The sequence below is a fragment of the Trachinotus anak genome, unplaced genomic scaffold (genome assembly GCF_046630095.1).
Source record: "Trachinotus anak isolate AG129_WGS33_773 ecotype Australia unplaced genomic scaffold, CSIRO_AGI_Tana_v1 ptg000013l, whole genome shotgun sequence".
Classification (NCBI taxonomy): Eukaryota; Metazoa; Chordata; class Actinopteri; order Carangiformes; family Carangidae; genus Trachinotus; species Trachinotus anak.
The window spans coordinates 18831252-18851046 of record NW_027273864.1 but is presented as its reverse complement, the minus strand read 5'-3'; the positions used below and the strand labels follow the sequence as shown (position 1 = coordinate 18851046).

Here is a 19795-nt window from a genome sequence, read left to right as displayed (position 1 = left end):
CTGACTGGTCAAATGACTGTTCACTACATATGGGACATACATCTACATATACTGTAGCCTCCCCATCAGGATTGGACCCAGAGTGCTCTGCAAAACAACTTGTTTAAGTGTGTGCAAAGAAGAAAACCAGTATAAAGGATAAACAACAGAAAGATAAACCTTATGACGAAAATAGAAACTGCTGACTAATGGGAAAATTCATCCATCCCTTAAGACAGTTTTCAAGCCCATATTTGGAACAAATAAAATTCTATTCTAAGATGAGAACTGTTGCCAAGTTGGGACGTATGTGGGAAGGCCCAGGGCAAGAGATTGTTGTGCTGAGAGTAAATGTAAAAATTCAAATGAAAATGAACTTTGCAGAGCAAAAGGAAACTCTTCTGTTATTTATTAATTTAATGTGCTCACAAATAAAATGTCTATACAGTATATTCATGTTGCAGATAGAAACTTTCAGGAACATGAACTTGCTGAGCTGCTGAGGACAGCTGGGGAACCTGATTGGTCTGAGCAGTTCTGAGCAGAGGTGAGGTTCAGGTAACCCATCTGAGTATCGTCCAATAAGGTCTGCATTTCAGAAGGCTTAGGCATCATCACACTAGGGACACAAACAAAGTTCACAGACAACGGTGTTTTATTTTACCAAACAAATTGGTTTTGATCAAGTTCTGAACTGTGGTCAGACCTACCTTGAAGTTTGCAAAGAGAGAGATGCAAGGATCTGTTGAGGATTATATATTTTCTTCAGCTCCTAATAAAGCAAAACGAGCATCTTTGTTAGATAAATACTAAATAATTTCAGCATACATCAGCCCATCACCCTAGAGTCAACTATCTTGGCAAATACATTAAATTTAGTACAGACATTTATGTTTTCTAGAGGATGAAACATAACCACTTCGGAGACCTGCTGAGGATGTCTGAGGTATTATAGTCTCACAGGGTTGCTAGCATGGCTACAGACTTTTAGTCGTGTCCCTGGTTAGGAAGGTAGTTGATCTAAACAGTTTTAAAACTACAACAACAGAAACATCAGCAACCCCGCATCCAGAGATAAAGTAGGTTTAACTGTGCCCAGTACCTCAGCAAAGTGAAGTGACTGCGTGTTCTGTAGGGTTCGTTCCACAACAGCTAGCTGATTGGACATGTGAAGTATTTTGTTTCCCAGCTTCTTGTTTTCCAACTCTAGAAAATCCACCCTTGAAATTAAAACAAACATATCTTCTTTGTCAATGAACACACATGAGCTAATTTACTTTTGCTATTTCCTTTGAACATAACGTGACTTATTCAATGAAGTGTGAATTTCAATACCTGCATTTGGACAAAGCAGCTGTTAGATTACTGTCTTTCTTGCTGTGCTCTTCCTCATTCAGCTGTTGTAACAGCCTCGTCCTCTCAACAAGTAGTTTCTCATTTTCTGCAGTTATACTTACAATGAGCTCTTTCTCCTGATAAAGAAAAACTATTTAAATTCCAAAGATTATTTATCAGCCCCAAGTTCATATCATCTAATTTATCTGAGAACAGTCTACAAACTGAGACATGTGTCAATACACAGATTACACATTACCAGTCTGACATTGTCTTTGACAGCCTGTAACCTTGGTCACTGAATTAATACAAAGTAACATACTGTAGATATATGAGGAAATAATTGCTGAGTAAATATACAGTATACTGTGTTAACATGGGTGGGGATAAAAAGTGATGTTGAAATCCATCAAGTACATTTAAAAACAAGGCAAAATCTTAAGGTAACAGTGATTATGATACATGCAAATTATTCCTGAAATTCAGTTACCCCTCCTCGAACATCATGGTTTCTTTTGTGTAAAGCTGCAGATTTACCTTTGCTAATGAATGGGAACACAGGGACAGCTCTCGCTCTAGACTTTTTATCTTTTCATCACGCCACGTGGTTTCTTCATCAAACTTTTGTTTGGCCCAACACAGTTTGGCCTTGTGTTTTTCTTTCATGTCATAGTATTTACTGTAAACAGATGGACAAGCATAAAGCATAATTCATATAATTCATAATCTAGAATATAAAAAGACAGTTATGTTTTATACATTGTATATTATTGTTATCATTATATACAGTTTATTGTTATACTATAAAGGGACATTGTCATGCTATCAAGATTTTCAGTGACCTCTACAGGATGAAAAGTCTTTGGTGTTTGCTCATACATACATATTTCATTGGATGAAATTAAAGTAACAGTTTATAAGGTCTGAGACAATATCGTGTTTTGGAGTTTCTGATTAGTTTGAATATTGGAGGAAAGTTTTTCGGCTGGCAGCAACATTATGGGCCTGTTACCTGCGCTCTTTGTCAAGGCATTTAAGGGTTTCACAGATCTCCTTCTTAAGTGTCTCACACTCATCTTGGGTGGACACCAGAGTCCTGACTGCTTCTTGATAATCAGGACACTCCTGTGGTCCAAAATACAAACATCAGCAGTGACAGACATAGTTCTGATTTATTTATGATATATTAAAATATTCTTAATATACTGTATAAGAAATTACCATATGTGATTTGTTTTCCCCGTGGAACTGTGTCTGTAACACTTTATCCTCTGCTGTATAGGAGTCTTCCAGTTGCCAGGAAGTGTTTTCACAACGTTGCAAATCTGCCTCTTTTTCCTCCCTAGGCCTTCACACACACACACACACACACACACACACACACACACACACACACACACACACACACACACTGTTAAACCTCCAATTATGTATTACTGCAACAATGAGAGTTGACATGGACCTGGTGTATTTACTGGAGGTAGAATATCCTACTTTTGAAACTGAAGATTGCTTTCTGTGGTGCAGGTGGTACCCATAAGGTTATCCAGATCTTTATGGGAATTATCCAGATGCTGTTTAAGGGAATGTATCAGAAAGGATAAGAAAAAAATTTAACATGACGTAAAAGGAAACAAGGAGGGCCTAAGTCTGCCATTGCAGCCCGTTTCTCGTATAAATAAATCAGGTTATCTATTACTGAATTTGTCTTCAATGTAATCACTCACTTCTGACTCTTTCCCTAAGAGGCTCCTTCTCGTCTGAGTACTGAGCTTATTTTGTAAAACTTGGCACTCCTGATTGCTCTTATTCAGTTCAGTTTCCCAGGACTAGAAACACAAGAACAACAATCAGGCATGTATAGACCACAAATGTATGTCTTGAATTACATTTGCTGATAATAATGTGTTAAACATTACGTTTATTAAGCATAAGATTCTCTAAAAGACTGCTTCACAGTCCTGCAGTCCTGTGTAGTTTTCTTTGCAGGGGCAGCCATGCGAATGCAGAGTTACCACACTTTCTGATACTGATATAAAATGCTTTTCAGCTGATAACAGGTGTAATTTTCCCATGTAATGATCAAGATTTTCCACAACTGCACTTACTTTAGCCAACTCAGTGGCCTGCTGACACTGATTCGGCACAATCTGGAGCTGCTGTTCAGCCTGCTGCTGTTGTTCCTGCAGGGCTGACTCTAGCCACTCCACCTCCTTCTGAAGAGATACAACCTGAGAAATGTGACACAGATCAGTGTAGTTACCAAATGTCCGTCACAGCACAGGGACGACATTCAAAATGCATTTTAGAGATTCAACTGATGGGAGCTTTTACATTTGATAACAAAACAGGCACCAAAACTTCCAAAAGGTGATTATTTGTAATTTGCAAATAATCCATGCCTTTAAAATTCATCCCACTCAACTGAATAATTTCAGTGTTTTCTCATGAATTTTACGCATATATGCACCATAGAGAACAAATAGCATCATTTAAAGCATAGGATACTAAAACATTCTATATTCCAAAAAAAGACACTGAAACTCTGCAAAGTCCTACATCAGCCACCAAAACCACAGTGATTTAATGTGTACTTGTTGCACTTCTTGTTGTGTCCAAGCAATTTCACTGCAAGTCCACAATTCCTAAGAGATGCAATATTTACCGCAGAATTTTCTCTCATTTACACTGTCTCATTAACACTTCACAGAGGTTATTGACAGTTTAAACATATATGCAGCATATTGCCCTATGACGTTAAACTGTGCAAATTGAAAAGAAGCATCAGTGACATAATTGGAGATAATTAGGTGGACTTTCAGGACTTATTGCAGAGTTTGGAATCATACCACTTAGAGTATGTTCCATAATCATTTAGAGACATTTGATGGTAGTTTTGTTAAACTTGATGAGTTTATTTGTTTCAGAGAAAGATGAATGTGTCACACAGCTGCACAAACTTTTCAAGATAATTTGCAATAATCTGCTAGTCTCATCCTATGTACTCACAGTTTGCTCCATATCTAAAAGGCATCTTGTCTGAGCAGCCAGTTTCTCCTCTAAATTTCTGGAGGTTGTGTTGCTCTGTGCCATTTCTGCTACTTGGAACTAAAAACAAAAAAGAAACACGGCGCATTTTTAATAAGCGCACACACATGCATCGATCAGGTGGATCATTTTGGACGATTACAGAAACAAAGCATTTGAACTGGTGACTTAGCAGAACAGTCTTTGTCCAAACACTCCTGTGTACTGTCCCCTACATTAAACTGGCATCACTGCTGTACAACAAATGCAAGTAATGGTTAAGAAATCTATAGTCCCACTACACAGGGAACACGCCAGGATCTGTGTAGTAGGGCTAACTTCAGCCATCCTCAACCTGCACAGTCTGGAGTTGCTGCTCAGCCTGCTGCTGTGGCTCCTGTAGGGCTGACTCCAACTGCTCCACCTCCTTCTGCAAACACACAACCTGAGAAAAAACACAGAAACACAAACGATCAGATATGACACACATATACTGGATCTCTCTCTGACCACGGTCAACATTTATAAGACTGTTAAATGTAATGAACATGATACTTCAGGCATACAATGATTCCAAAGCCTTTAATGCAAATTAAAACCAATATATATTGTATTTTGATAGCATACATATATAGAAAGTCATTTTTAATGGATTTTCAGTACTTAACTTTGAACAGACCACACTGCAGCTCTTGAATACTGAGCTACTATTCTGAATTATAGCAATTAAATGGAAATTTTGTTTGCACATTTAATGAGTTTAAGCAATGAGATTTACTTTAGCCAGCTCCGTGGCCTGGTCAGCCTGAACCTGCACAGTGAGGTGCTGCTGCTGCTTCAAGGCTGGCTGTAGTTGCTCCACCTCCTCCTGCAGAGATAAAACCTGAGACAAAGACACATACAGTGCAGGGCTGTAGTAGTGGTAATAAGGCCAAAAGTCACTTTCATTATTGATTAATTTACTGATTTTTTTGCGTTTAACCAATTACTCATCTGGTTTAGTAGTATTACAATTTCCAAAGTTTATGTATTTGAATCCAAATCTGAAGCTGTACAGTTTACTATCAAACAAAACATTTATAATGCACATTTAATTTTCAGTTGTGGTGTTCTCAGTTTTCACACTGCATCGATACAACATGGTAAGCTATTCTAGAAACAAGATGTTGTACTCAACTATTCACAGAAGAACAGAAAAGGCATGTGGTCAACACGTGGTTTACTGCTCAGTTTAACTGTCACTGATGGTGTCTGTGCTAAATAACAGAGTTCATGCTTTGCTAACACATCAGTCCACTGTTTTGTTATTATGGACAATAAGCTAAATTATTGCCACAAACATGGCAGTTTTTATGACTTTAGGAACAGTAAGGTTGCCAGAATTAGACTTATAAACATTACACTATAGAAAATGGCAACGGCACTAACTATGCACTTTATTTAGGCTTAATTGTAAATGTGCTTCACAACATGAAGGTCTAACACACATTTCCACTTTTAATATGGACGCATGGTCTGAAATAAGGTCAACTGAAATACCAACTCAAACACCAACTCAAAGCAACAATTAACGTGAAGTGTATGGTTTCCTATTGGTACCACAGTATGTTATTGAAATTGAAACAGAAGTTATAGAAACTCAAAAGTCTATTGTAGAAAACAAATTCCTGAATACAGTGTTACCTCGCCATCATCATATTGTCACATCTTACCATCTGCTGCAGAGACCTTTTCTCAGCATCCAGGGTGCGTACCCTGCTCCTCAACGCTCTGATCTCAAGGTCCAGACGATCGTTCAGCTCTTTGGCCTTTTGCAGTTCCACCATTTCTTTTCAAATGAAGTCAGATAATACAATCATCAGACTCCAAATAACATGTGAAAGAATGAAATATTTACTGATTTTCACTAATTGAAAACTGAAAATTAAAGTGCAATTTGATTATTTTTTGTATGATTTAAAGGATATGTACACAGTTTTTCAAGTATGTGCTATATTTACATGTCCATATGTACAATGAAAGATTTTACTCGCTGTTATCATTCCCACTGTTCCTTTTCACTATTGAAAATCCCTTCCTAACATCCCTGGACAGCATTTCCTTGCTGAGCTGCAGCAGAGGGACATCAACACAAATTTTATATTAAAAAGACGGTAACCAAAAGTGTTTTTATGTGTGCTGGCGACCTGGCCAGGTCGTACCCTGCCTCTCATCCAGTGCATATAGAAAAAATCTCACCATTTTTCTTGAGTTTTTCTACCTCCTGCTGTGCTGCCTGCAGCTCAGGCTCTGAAAAACACAAATAATAGAATAAACACATATGTTTGCACAATGCTCTTCACAAAGTGCCTGGCAGTTTTTCCTCTTAAACTGAGGGCAGCAGAGGTTGTAGTTTTAGTTCAGAGATTATGGTAAAATAACAACTTCTTAACATTAGTAATATACAAATATTATTGAGGATCTGACTGAAAGTTTGTGGTGTTTTCTTTACTAGCTGCAGTACCCTTGATTTAATGAGCAGCTACTGTATTATCACCATGAGGAATCTGTAAGAATGACAGTTCATTTATCAGTAGCTGATTAATATCTCTCACCATAAGTTTTTTGAGTCAAGTGTGCTGACTCCAACTCATCAGTCAAACGTCGGATCTCGTTGTGGGCCATGGCCAGCCGGCGACAGCCCTCCTCCAGATCCCGCTCCAGACGGGAACATTTCCTCTCTACACTGCTTGACTGGCCAGTCAAATGCCTGGTTTCAGCCTACAGAGAGAGAGGGAGAGACACACACAACTCATCAAATGACCAAGATTACTGTAATTGCTTTCAATTTTGAAGGGAACTAGTGAATACAAACAAGAATATTCAGAAATACATGCCAGAACAGACAGGAGACCTTGAGAAGTACACGGTGCTTCTGTGATGTAGTGTCTTGAATTTCATTTCTTCTGTCATGCAAAGTTCCCTAACTTGTGCTGGTTACAGAGCTTAATAACACTGGAAGAAAAAAAGCGGGTTGCAGTTAATGTGGATGCTGCTGAAGAGGAGTTTTGTACAGATAACATGCAAATAGATCCCAACATTGATGCATGCAAGTCAGCAGCAACCAAGGTGCAGTTTTTAATATTTGTTAATATTCAGTGGGATGCAGTGTCATTTTGTAGATGAAAGGACGTACAGGAATAAAAGTATGTTTGCTCTGTGAAGCTTTGTGGAGTCCAAAGAGTCTCCTCCATGGACTCTGACCATGACGTGATGCCCCCTTGTGGGGATACTGAGGAATAACATTAGATCACACAATTACAGAATAAATCAATTGAACACAGAGAAAATGGTATGAAAGGTGTGTGGTTCTGACAACTGGAAAACTCTCAGCACTCTAAATACGCAAAGTACTAAGAGCTCTGCATATTTAGGTTGTCAAAGTATCAAAGCTAGAGTCACCTTATGACCTGCACCTCTCACTTTGAGACAATCTTTCCGTCTCTTTTTACTATTAATTATCAGATGAATGGATGTTCCTCCTCTAACCTGTTGTGTGTTGCTGTTCGGCACTTGTGTTTCTGTCTGCATAGGGCTGATTGTGTTTCCAGCACGTGTCAGGTTGTCAGGATCCTCACTCGTCTCAAGTAGGGAGGCCCTTTCCACCAAAAGGTATGCCACCTGCTCACTGGGGCTGCTGTGAATCAACTCTGTGAGACCCTGCTGGTACAGCATTTTAGCCACCTCGCTTATCTGCATGTCTATCACAATAAAGAAGGGAGAAAAAGGAGAATGATTTATAATGCTTTATTGTCACTGTTGCTAAAAATTTGGAGTTCCAAGGGAACAGTCAATTTATGTAAATTTACCTCACTAATGGCTTTACTTACTAGTAGTATTAGTATTTTGATTTAAACATCTTTGCAAATTGACCTATAGAATAGGAGAGCTAATATGATTTTGGATTGCTGTTAACATTTTTGAGTAGTCAAGTATATGGAGGTGTCTTTTGGCTTATAAAGAAGATAGAAGTAGAAAGTCTTTCAGTGTATGAGACAAAAGTATCTACATTATTCTCTCAAAATCTTTAGAAGTATACTATTAATCTATAGGCAAATGCTATACAACAACTTTGGAAATATGAATTGAAATAGTGAAGTTGAAGACCTAGAGTTATGAATTTTGTCAGTACTGCTTATGCTATTATGATGTGCTGTACTAAACATTTCCAACCTTGAAGGGATATTAGCTGCCGCAGCTGGTCCTTGAGCTGATCATTCTCATCTTGTATCTCCTGAGCCAAAACATCTTTGTGCTCTGTAAAGATGCGAATCTGCTCCAAGGACTTCCGCACCTTACAGACGGAGAGACAGAACAACAGCATCAAATGTCACCTTTACAGACCCTTCCTTTTACATATGCTCACACAGCAGTGATAACCTACCTCTGCCATCTCTGCTAAGTGTTGTGAGTGCTGTGCGTCCTGGTCCCTTGACACACTGCTCAGACAGCTTCTCGTGCGCTGAAGGGCACGCCATAGAAAACAGAGCTGAGCTTCCTTCGGAGAGTCAGGAGCAAGTCCCTCCTCACTAAACCATGTGGCAATCTGCTCTAGCTCCTCCTGCAGACAGCATCAGTGACTTTATTTCATGCTAAGAAAGGTTTTAGAAAGCAAGGCAAGCAGTGCTTAAAAGCTAAAAATAGACATCAATTAGAATGACGCCGAAGCGGAAGCGATATCTCTCCTTACATCTGATCTCAGAACAGCTTTCTATCCCATAAAGGGCCTGATTCATGCACTTCTTGTGGTATCAGCAGGGTATCGTCCCTGCAAGGCAGCTTGCCTTCCAGCCATTGTGCCTATCGTTTGTGTCATTTTCTTTTTTTTTAAGCTGTTTTTTTGTCATTTTGTGCCTTTATTAGAAAGAACAGTGTAGAGTGACAGGAAATGAGGGGAAAGAGAAAGGGGAATGAGATGTAACAAAGAGTCGGGCCGGTGGTTGGGAGTCGCTGGTTTCTGTCATTGTCGTGGGTGCCATGACGCGTTGACAAATGCTGGAGTTCAGCAAGCTGAGGGGACAGCGTATTAAATTTGAGGTTTGCGCATGTGCATTGAGGATAATCCTGGGATATTTGATTGGTGATTAGCTATAGCCAGCGCTTGCTAGGCAAGCTGTTGACTCAATTTCCACTGTACTGAGATTCAGTTATGATATTGCATGTGTAGCAGGCAAGGTGAGGCTAAGAGGTATCGCAGGAAGGTGTAGGGTTAGACACACCCACTTCCTGTCGTAAATTGACTGCGATAATTTAACGTGCAGGTCTCTCCCTCCCTCTCTGCTTGCTGGTGTGCGTTCCCCCACGTATATGTGTGTGGTAGGTGATTGCTGCTGGTTTTAATATTTTATTGTTACGCTGTATCATTGTCTTTATGTTCTGTTTTCTTTTCTTTTCTTTCCTTTAATGCACCAGTGGTCCGCTCTGTGCCGCCATGGATGTGACAAGCGGTGTGTTAAGGCAGGGGTGTCAAACATACGGCCCGTGGGCCAAAACCAGCCTGCCAGAGGGTCCAATCCAGCCCGCAGGATAACTTTGCAAAGTGTAAAAATTTGAGAGAAGACATTAACTGCAATTTTTCAATAAAAGTAACTTCTATTTAAAATTTGTCCACTGGAGGTCACACACAACACTGTCAAGCAAGTAAACTGTTCATGCTGGAGCTGCCTGTAAAAAAATTATTATTATAATCAAGGATCGGGTAAAAAGCATGTGTTGTGACAAAATTCAGAGAGAAAGTACAGCCCACAAATGGAGGACATGAGTTTTGGACTTTTCACTGTATTTTGCACCAGGAGGCATTGTGTAGCAAGTCGTTAAAAATGGATCACGTCATGGAAGTGGTTGTCTGAACTGTTAATTTAATCCGAGCCAGAGGTCTGAATCACCGTCAGTTTGACAGCCTTCTCAGTGATTAAGACGTTACAGCTCGGCTGCACTCTGATCAAGGTCACAATTTTGAGAGCACAATAATCCACCAATTGTGTGACCTGTACTGCATCAAAAAGTCCAGGACCACCCCATATCATCCTCAGGGTAATGGCCAATGTGAGCACTTTGACAGAACCCTCCATGCTCTCCTTCGCACACTGTCGGCTGAGTAGAAATACCAGTGGCCAGACTATCTCCAGCAACTGTGTTTTAGCTATAACACCACACCCCACCAGAACACAGGCCAGTCCCCCTTCCTGCTGATGTTTGGCCACGAACCACAACTGCCTGTGGACTTTCTGCTGGCCCATGTGGTAGAGCTGGCAGCAGGTGAGGTCTGTAACCGGGTCTGGGAGCATCAACGGCATCTGCAGATAGCAGTGGAGAAGGCCCAGGAATGGATGACGCAAGCTGCAGCCCAGCAAAAGGAACGAGCAGATAGACAGGTGGAAGAAGAGGTGTTACCAGCAGGACAAAATGTCCTCTGGGACCATTCTTACAGAGAATGAAATAAAATCCAGGATGCCTGGGCCCCTGAAGTCTTCCAGGTGATTGCACCCCCTGAGCCGGGAGGTGTAGTGCACGCGGTTGCTCCAAGGGACAAGCAAACAGAGGTACGTCATGTTCACCATTCCCAGCTCAAACCTGTGCCTGCCCTTGGTTCTCTCCCTGTCCCTGTAGTCAGGCCCCAGCCACTGGCGCCAAACCCTGATACTGAGGATGCTGCTCAGTGGGTGGTGGTTAGACACCTGCCCCCAGCTAATAACCCACAGTCAGCTGGAGCACAGACCCCATCTGAACAGGGACTAGCTCAACAAACTGCAGCCATATCCGTGACTCTCCCTAGGATCAGTTCTTGCTCAGCCCCTGGCCCTCCAGTGGTAAGACGCTCAACCCGTGCAACAGCTGGCACACACCCTAATCCTCATCATTTACCAGTGTCACTTGAGGGTAGAGCTAATGAGGCTACAAACTCCCAGATACTGGGGGCTAGCACTTTTCCAGCCATTTGTAGACTTGACTTTAGAAATTGTCAGGCCGCCAATTAGAAAAAAAGGGGCAGAATGTAGCAGGCAAGGTGAGGCTACAGGTATTGCAGGAAGGTGTAGGGGTAGACACACCCACTTCCAGTCGTAAATTTACCGCGATAATTTATATACCAGGGTAACACGCAGGTCTCTCCCTCTCTCTCTGCTTCCTGGTGTGCGTTCCCCCATGTGTATGTGTTACCTGTTCTCTTTTCTTTTCTTTCCTTTAATGCACCAGTGGCCCGCTCTGTGCCACCGTTGATGTGACGAGCGGTGTGTTAAGGCGTCAATAGTCCGGTGGAGGTAAAAGCTGCCCCGGCATTTCTGTTGCTAAATATTTTGTGTTGTTTTGTTGGTGGCCTAAACGTTCTTATTTGTTTACAGGTTGATTTGCCACTGATGTTTTGTTTAAATAGAAATCGCCTTATTTAATTTGTGGTTTGGTTAGTTATATTGTTTTGCCTAGTTATATTTAGTTTGCTTTGTTGTTTATGTGTATTGTTTTACTGGCAATTGGTGTTTTCGTTTTGTTTAGTTTTGTATGTTTTGTTCAGCTTTTAAATTTATTAAGTTGCAATTAAACATATGAATTCTTAATTTTCTGTTTCTTTTCCTTTTTGAGTGAGTGCTGTAGGGGCAGCTGCAGCGTGGCTGGCCTGACGGTGGCAGGTCTGGTGGCAGGGCTTCTCACCTATACTTCACTCCCCCTCGATTTCGTGTGTTTGGTCATTTTTTGCACTTCCTCCACATCTTATGTTATCCCCTTTTGTTTTTGCTGTGTGTGTTTGTTTTGGGCACTAGAATTTGGTCAGTGCCCTGTCCCAGTGCACATTGTCCCTTCCACTGTCCATGTATATGGTCGCCTATCCTCAGCAACCACATCTATTGTGGTATTATGCTGTGAATTTGTGGTGGATATTTTATCGGTCGTGTTTTGAGCATCCTTTTTATTTTTTATTTAAATTTAAAAAATAAATTGTGCATTACATTGCTCTTGTTTTGTGTTTGTTATATTATTTTTTTTTTGCTGTAAAAATAAAAATTGTTATCTTGGGGAAATAACTTTTTCTCAGCCCATTTATTTATAGTCACTATTACCCTTAGAAGAGGTCTTCTTCATGGCTTGGTGACACATGCATCATGCGCATGCATGCGTGTGTGAAAACCTAAACATGTACATTAAGCATTACAGCAGGAGCAAGAAAATTAGCAATTTACATAAATTTTATCATCTCTGTGCAGGATCTGCTTTAAGTTTAAGAAGTTTGAGACAGAATGTTGATACAGGAGTGGAGCAGCTCCTTTCAGGAATAGCTCAGTACATAGGTTGTGTGCATAGCAGGAGAGAAATAGAGAGGGAGACAGAGCGGTGAGGCTAGCTCTCGGAGTGGAGAGTTAGCTAGTTAGTTAGCAGTTAGCAGTGTAGCTGCGAAACTAGCAGTGTAATGTATGTGCACTTTAGGTTGTCAGTGAAAAAATGCCACGACTCCTCAAGACCGAAGTTCCCGCACCTCTGTGCTTCAACTACAGTCCAGACGATTAGCCAGGAAAGATTAACAACACTGAGGCTGGAAAATACAATATTCTGCATTGTCATTGGAGGCTGTCATCTTCAGTAAGTGGTAAATATGTGGAAGATTACCACAGAAGGGATTTTTAGACATTTTTCCTCTGTACTACACATTTGATGTTTTCAGTGTCAGTTCAGGAGATTAATCCTAAAATGTCTTCAAACAGGAGGAGAAGAAAAGCTGAGATGTCCTGCCAGAGCAGCAAGTTGCAGGTCAGGCCCTAAATTTATGAGAGGCTTGATTTGCTCCTGTCATGAAAAGGTGTGTTTTACGTTTTCATTTATATTGTAGCGACTAGAGGGCATTGTAGCTCTGACTATTTACAGTTTCAAGTGCAAGTACTTATGGGAGTGTTAGTGTTGATGTTCTAAATGTTGTTTTATTTATGCTGTGTTCACATTTGAAAATAATCTTTGTGAATGTGCCCCGAACTCTGAGCTAGAGGCAGACAGCTGACACATCTCGGCTGTGGCTAAAGTTGTTTGCACATTTTTGGGAGCAGCTGTTTCTTTCTGTGAAGACAGCTGGCTTTGCCAGCATGGTTGTGTTGAATTACCTCTTTCATGTGCACCTACAGAAAAAAAACAATAATACCTGACTTTATCTTGTACAGTATGTACATTTGTCAGTATAATTACATGTCCCATTTGCTGAAGCCCACATAACTTCATTTTTAATTCTAGTGAAGATCCCCAAGTTTCTTAAGATACAAATTGTATCAGAAAGGAAATGTGAATACAGCGTTGTCAGTACAGCTGTGCAAAAAACAACAAAGAAGAAAAATCACTCAGTGCAAACATCAAGGTTTGGAACAAGCTGGTGATAGTATGTGATAACGGAAAATGGTGAGCTCATCTGTAGTTTCACGGTGCTAATCTAATTCCGTATGTTTGTATCCTAAAAGTCACAGTTTTTAGTGAAAGTTTAGGTAAACGAAGAAAAAGCAGGATGTGTTCAGTACCTCTGTTGGAGCCATCTGTCCTGCGGCGAGAAACAGCTTTCGACTGCGATACACTCACACTTCAACTTCTTATTTTATTTTTTTTTTTGTTGTTGTCGTTTTCCAAAAAAGTCCGACTGTCAGCTGTCACTGCCATGGAGACAGAACGTCGCCCCCCGTTCCAGAACACAGCTACACGTAACCATGCGAACCGACCGTTGTTTTCTCCCCGCTGTGTAACGGTTATAACGGTGCGTTCCAAAGTGGAACGCGAACGCTCAACTCCCCACGAACTCTGGGGTTTAATGAGCAGATACTCGAAACTTGCACTTCGAAACCAGTGACAGTGAAAACACTGCGTGGCTTGATGCTGCAGGAAAGTGCTGTAAAATCTCGCTTTCTGTGGCTTGAACAAGTGGCGAAGTTCTGTTATTTCTTCTTGGAAAGACTCAGGGCTTCTGCGAACTATTGCCGTTGTTCTGTCTGCGGGTCCCCGAAGGCGTCTTATGGGACCTTTCAAAAGGTGGATAGTTTGAAGTCACTGGTAAACGTTAGTAAAAATGAAACTCTGTGTAGGAACACATTTTACATGTAATAGTTTTTACGTATGGCCTTGTGATCATTTACTTAAGTGCCATTTTTAATTCTTTAATTTAATACTTTAATTGTAGTGCTTTTTTAAAGTGTGACATTGTTACTTTTACTTAAATTAATAAATGAATTTTATCTCCATCACTTATTGGTTAACAGAGGAAATTTTATTCATAATTTGGTATATGCATCAACTGTTGCTGCAGCTGCTGGTAACTTACAAATTGTTTTCGTTATACAATAACATTATAAATTGCCATGAGGTCCAGAGTTTCTGCACAATTTAATATTCTTTCTGGGGGTTTTATTTTGTATGTGGATTCGTGGGTGGTCTGAGATTTCCTGGACATCTACAGTCAAAAGTGTTCAGTAATCATCCCTTATTTCCTGCCTTTCAATCGCCTCACTTAGGGAGTCTGTGTGGTGGTCTCCATGCCAAGCTGCACAGCTGGATGAACAGCATGAGCACATGTGCAACACTGGCTACAAAAGTGTGGATTTGATCATAGAAAAATGTACCATTGCCAGCCCACACATCTACCACCATTAGAGTTATGAAAAATATGTTTCATCTATGTGATTCTCTTTGTTCTTCAGTACAGTCAGAACGATGGATTTAATGCACCACCTTATGATATTTTGTGCCACATTTTTATGCAAGTAACATTTTGCTTTTGAGAAAATGTTCTGTGTTTAAGCAGATCCAGAAGAATGTTATTTTTGGTGCTGAGTTGGTCCAGACCACAGATTTGAGGGGGAGGGCAGCGAAAGTTTAGAGGAAATGGGTGTCGAGAACTCCTCCTATATCTAACTCCACATTCCTTTTTTTGTACCCTTCTCTCCAAGTTTTGGAGCAAAAACATCTGAGAGGGAAGAAAGAGCACGGAGGGAGAAAGACGATCACTGAAGGGTACAGATTCAAAGACAAGCTGAAGGGTAAGGAATTCATCAAAACATCCCGGTTATGTTGGATTAAACAGAACAAATATGTCTGGGTTTTACTGTCACTATCTGACACATACAGCTGAGTACATGATGAAACTCTCACTTATGAGATACAGGTCACACCCAAATGTGATCCAATGCTAACAATGATATTGTTTGAATGTCTGTGAAGAGACTTTTCTGTTCTTCCAGCATGAAACGCTTGCAATTTATGTGGTCATCACTTTTGTTCTGTCTGTGCCTGGTACCTCAAGCTGTTATAGCTGTTGTAAACCAGATGTAGTAGTATGTAATCAAACACATGCTTCCCTGAATTGTCCACAATCTAATAGCAACAGTGGTTTCCCTCTATGGGCAGAGCTTGGTAGGAAAGACAAACATGTGCAAGGCGTAGAGTACCAGCTCCCAACAGTCTTGCTGCACAGTGCAAAAGTTAAAAGTTTGAATCTAGCACCCGTACTTGAAAAAGGATTCAATGATTTGTGAAACCAAGCATAAGTCTCTCATGGCCACAGAAACAAATATGCCAGATGTACACTTTTGGTATTTTAGACTTAGGTTTTGCATTTAATTTGTGCATTCAACCCTTTCTAGAAGCTGGCAATACCATCTTGATGTTTTAGTAAAATTCCTGATGTATAGGCCACTGAACAACTTCTGTCTTTACTAATTTTAACAGCTGTATCTAGGAGAAGTGAAACCAAACAGGAACAAATCTTACTCAATAATATGACTTCCCTTTTATGTCCTTCCAAAAATCTCTGATGTAAAAAAATGATTTGAAGGATAGGATCAAACAGTTCTGTTCATTCTCACCACCTGTGACACTGTATTGACTGTTATATAAACAACAACATTTTCACAAGATAGCTTTCTCTGGTATTTATAAATGCTTTATAAGTGGAATCCAAAGGACACAACAGTACTGTATGTCAGACCACATGCTTGTTTACAAAGGTCACAGGGCGCCTATGTTCTGATGTATTCCCCAGAGCCTGGACAGGCTCTGAAGAAGTGACCCCCCCCCCCCCCCCCATCTGGCATGTTTGTGGCTTGATAAATGAGCAGAGATTGTCAGAGTAGATCTTGAGATGAATGATGAAAGTGCTTAGAGTTTCCTCAAGAGGCAGACAGAGAGTCCGCTGTTTTAGGCCACTGCTCTGAGAAATCTGCTGGCTGTTTTAAATGACATAGAAAAAAGGGACAGTCTCTAGCAACGGCAAAAAAAAAACGTGTTTCTTTGACTACAGAGCTTTGGTTCTATATGAATCATCCGCCAACAGGGATTTAACAGGTTCACTGGTCTTGTACAATCTATAATCATAATAATGTCACAAGGTTGTTTGCTCATAGGATACTAGAGTCTACCTTCATCACCAAGCAGTCATGGTCTTCCTCCTCATATCCCTAACTGTGCTACATCTGGTCACCTTGGCTATGCTCCTCATCGCCACCCTGGAGAAGGTGAGAATGCACATGTGAACTGTTGTGTCAACTCATTTTGTACATGTCATTGGTAATCAGCGTATGAGATGAGGAAAACCAAACGCAGAAATGCTGCACATCAACTATCTGTGGTTTTTGGCACAGAGTCATTTTGAAATCTGATCCATCAGTAATTATAAACTACATGACTGTGTGCCATTTTACCTAGTCTAGGCACAAAGTCAATGTGATTAAAAACTTTGTCAATTGCTCTTTCTTTCTTTCTTTCTTTCTTTTTTCTTTCCTCCTGCAGTCCTGGTGGGTATGGACTGACTCAGAAATCACAGACCTCTGGTATAACTGCTTCCATGATAATGCCACAAAGACCTGGTTGTGTGCTGCTACCAGTGAAAGCGGTAAATTATCAGAGTACTTGCATACCTATACACATGGAAGCCGCTTTGTTTACTTAGTGGTTATATTTTGCATTTCTGTGTGACTGGATAGTTCAAACTGTGTGGAGTTTTTAGTTTTCCTTGTGAGTCAGTGTTGTGCACCTGTTCTCTCAGACTGGCTGCAGTCCGTCCAGGCCCTCATGGTCCTCTCCGTGGTCTTCTCCTCCATCTCCTTCCTGGTTTTTCTGGGCCAGCTGTTGACCATGTCAAAAGGAGGACTCTTCTACTTCACAGGCCTCTGCCAGGCATTTGCAGGTGCTTTGAAAGCTTATTCCTTAATCCACATAAAACTGTGCAAATGAAAACCTGACAGCATTTTATATTTTCATTCTTCAGAGGACTGCTAAAAAGAAATTAATTTCTTGTGAATGAAATATACTCATTTAATATACTATATACCCATGTTTTGTACATGGAAGGAAATAATGCCAGACTTAGGATTTTTAGGATAAGATTGTCAATATTCAATACAGAATTCATCTTACTTTCAACAGATCTTATGAGAAAGATCAAAACCAGCAATCAGTTGATTCTACTAACAGGTATCCCAGCTTCCTCTGTGCCATACAGCTCCATTGTTGTCCAAAAATGACTAAAATCACATCAATGAGTCACACAGTGGCACTGGGTGTCATGTTCCTTTGTTACAATGAACATGGCGTTTAAGTTCAATCAGTCCAAAGCTATTCCTGTAAATAGATACAGCACAGAATTAATATTAGTTTGCAGCTCCAACAAAGGCACCATTTACTCCTGTTTACACTGTTAGAGTAACATTTGCCAAACACTATAATGCCCAGCTGAAAAAATGAAACAATATATTTGTGATACATTTTTAAAGATTGGCATCTTCAGTAGGAGCCAATAGGCTTGAGTCTGAGTGTGACAGACATTAGGGGCTGACATGTTGTTGGTTTATGTGGCATTTGTTGACAATAATAAAAGGTTTTGAACAAATCCATTCTTATTCTTTTAGAACAAAAGTGTGAAAGTATTTAGTTTGGCATTGTCATTATTGCCTAATATTTAGTCATATACGTTAAATGGACTCAGTGTCCACTTCATTATGTACAGTTGATTTGCCATCAAGTCTTTTTATGATACCTATGATGATCATTGTTTTTGTCATAGAGGTGTTCATTGAATAATATTTTCTTGGCACTGACATCTTAGTTACTGGTGGTACTGCAGAATATTCAGAGGTGTTTCTAATATTCTAATATTCGCACAACACCACCTTTAAAGGAGCTATTTGTAAGTTTTGCTATTGCTACACAGCCAACATTAGCATTAGCAGCTGTTTACTTGCCAAGAGCTGTCTCCAGTGGTGGAAAGCAGCCCTCTTGTTTAGCTGCCATTTCTATCACCTCTTCGACTGAAGCCAGCATGCTAACCAGATAGCCCCGGTCCGGACCATCTTTACACTTTCTGATAGTGAGTCACTGCAGCTTTTAGGCTGCACTGATGGCTCAAGCTTTTGGCAAGTGACCAGCAAGAAACCACGTTCAGTGGCAGAGAAAACTTACCTACAGCCCCTTTAACTATGACCTTAATTATAAGCTTATGTTGAATTTATACATTTCAGTAAGTGTTGCCAACAACTGAACATTATGAACTTTGCTAAGGTAGAATTCATGGCTGATCTGTTGAACTTCATGGCAATAGATTGTACAGGTACACCTAGATGTAATGAGGTGAACACTGTAGGCTATATACCATTAAAATGTATGAATGTATGAAATAAGATCATTTGAACTAAATCTTTTTTTATGTGTTACTCTTGTAGGTTTGACAGACTTTGCAGCCTGTCTCATCTTCACATTCCACAGAAAGGAGATCCTAAATGACTCCAGAGATCTGAGCAAAGGACGCTTTGGCTACTGCTTCATCCTGGCATGGCTGTGTGTCCCTCTGCTCCTGGTCAGCGGAGTCCTGTATGTCCACCTGCGCAAAAAGCAGTGAGCAAAAAAGGATGAAAAGCAAAACTTCTCATGAAGAATGCAACGCTTTTTACTCACTTCAATCACTTCCCAGTTAGCAGTAAGCACAAAGGAAATAAGTTAGGAAATAAGATGACTGAGAATCAAAATACCTCTTTAAATGATACAATTCTGATTTCTGCCTGACTCAATATCCATCCTACTGTGCACATAGTCTGTGGGACATTACATTATCATAATGGCATCTAATTGTTATTCAAGGACAGATAAAGAAAACTCATCCGTCTTGTTGTGAGATAGCTCTTATTAATGTGCCACAGGATTATGACATAAAACTATTAGACAGTTAATACATAATTTGTTGTGGTTGTATGATTGTGATTATGTTAGGGAAATATGGCGCTCAAATGACTTGTTTTTGTACATATCTGTGTTTACATATTAAAAACAGAATTCGCTGAATGTTGGCACTTTATGTCTCTTTATTTGTTTCACTAAACACGTCCTCTTAACTAAAGAGCACTCCTGTGTTTAAAGGGCTAAGTGTGTGTGCGGCCTGTTTTTGTTTTGTATTAAGTACTTCATATGTAAC

General features: G+C 40.2%; 2 protein-coding genes across 7 annotated transcripts; one reads left to right on the top strand and one right to left on the bottom strand.

Moving 5' to 3' along the window:
* Positions 1-378: 378 nt before the first annotated feature.
* LOC139630430 (coiled-coil domain-containing protein 30) lies at positions 379-14202 on the bottom strand. 3 transcript variants are annotated; one of them, XM_071493874.1, is made up of 21 exons: positions 13869-14202; positions 8765-8941; positions 8554-8674; positions 7870-8081; positions 7517-7612; positions 6936-7101; positions 6580-6630; positions 6054-6169; positions 5120-5224; positions 4697-4786; positions 4324-4422; positions 3423-3545; positions 3042-3143; positions 2809-2888; positions 2536-2662; positions 2327-2439; positions 1852-1993; positions 1315-1451; positions 1082-1199; positions 690-751; positions 379-598 (listed from the first exon to the last, which is right to left on the bottom strand). In XM_071493874.1, the coding sequence occupies exons 1-21, from the start codon at positions 13881-13883 to the stop codon at positions 454-456; spliced, it is 2397 nt and encodes a 798-aa protein (XP_071349975.1). In that variant the 5' UTR covers positions 13884-14202; the 3' UTR covers positions 379-453. The 3 variants fall into 3 exon arrangements, 1 of the variants encoding a protein (XP_071349975.1); XR_011693155.1 differs by lacking the exons at positions 379-598; positions 690-751 and having other exon boundaries at positions 1315-1420; positions 13869-14138; XR_011693156.1 differs by lacking the exons at positions 379-598; positions 690-751 and having other exon boundaries at positions 1156-1199; positions 1315-1465; positions 13869-14138.
* On the top strand, positions 12527-19665 carry emp3a (epithelial membrane protein 3a (MAM blood group)). Of its 4 annotated transcripts, XM_071493880.1 has the most exons (7): positions 12527-12951; positions 13074-13168; positions 15285-15374; positions 16737-16847; positions 17122-17224; positions 17378-17518; positions 19050-19665. In XM_071493880.1, the coding sequence occupies exons 4-7, from the start codon at positions 16770-16772 to the stop codon at positions 19223-19225; spliced, it is 498 nt and encodes a 165-aa protein (XP_071349981.1). In that variant the 5' UTR covers positions 12527-12951; positions 13074-13168; positions 15285-15374; positions 16737-16769; the 3' UTR covers positions 19226-19665. The 4 variants fall into 4 exon arrangements, with proteins under 4 accessions (XP_071349981.1, XP_071349982.1, XP_071349980.1 ...); XM_071493881.1 differs by lacking the exon at positions 12527-12951 and having other exon boundaries at positions 13098-13119; XM_071493879.1 differs by lacking the exons at positions 12527-12951; positions 13074-13168 and adding an exon at positions 13580-13752.
* The last annotated feature ends 130 nt before the right edge of the window (positions 19666-19795 follow it).

Coding starts and splice junctions, on each gene's coding strand:
- emp3a (XM_071493880.1), top strand. CDS start 16,770: ATGGTCTTCCTCCTCATATCCCTAACTGTGCTACATCTGGTCACCTTG. Junction 16,848..17,121: donor TCATCGCCACCCTGGAGAAG/GTGAGAATGCAC, acceptor TTCCTCCTGCAG/TCCTGGTGGGTATGGACTGA. Junction 17,519..19,049: donor CCTCTGCCAGGCATTTGCAG/GTGCTTTGAAAG, acceptor TTACTCTTGTAG/GTTTGACAGACTTTGCAGCC.
- LOC139630430 (XM_071493874.1), bottom strand. Junction 7,613..7,869: donor CGAACAGCAACACACAACAG/GTTAGAGGAGGA, acceptor GTTATTCCTCAG/TATCCCCACAAGGGGGCATC. Junction 4,787..5,119: donor AGGCCACGGAGCTGGCTAAA/GTAAATCTCATT, acceptor GTTTTTTCTCAG/GTTGTGTGTTTGCAGAAGGA.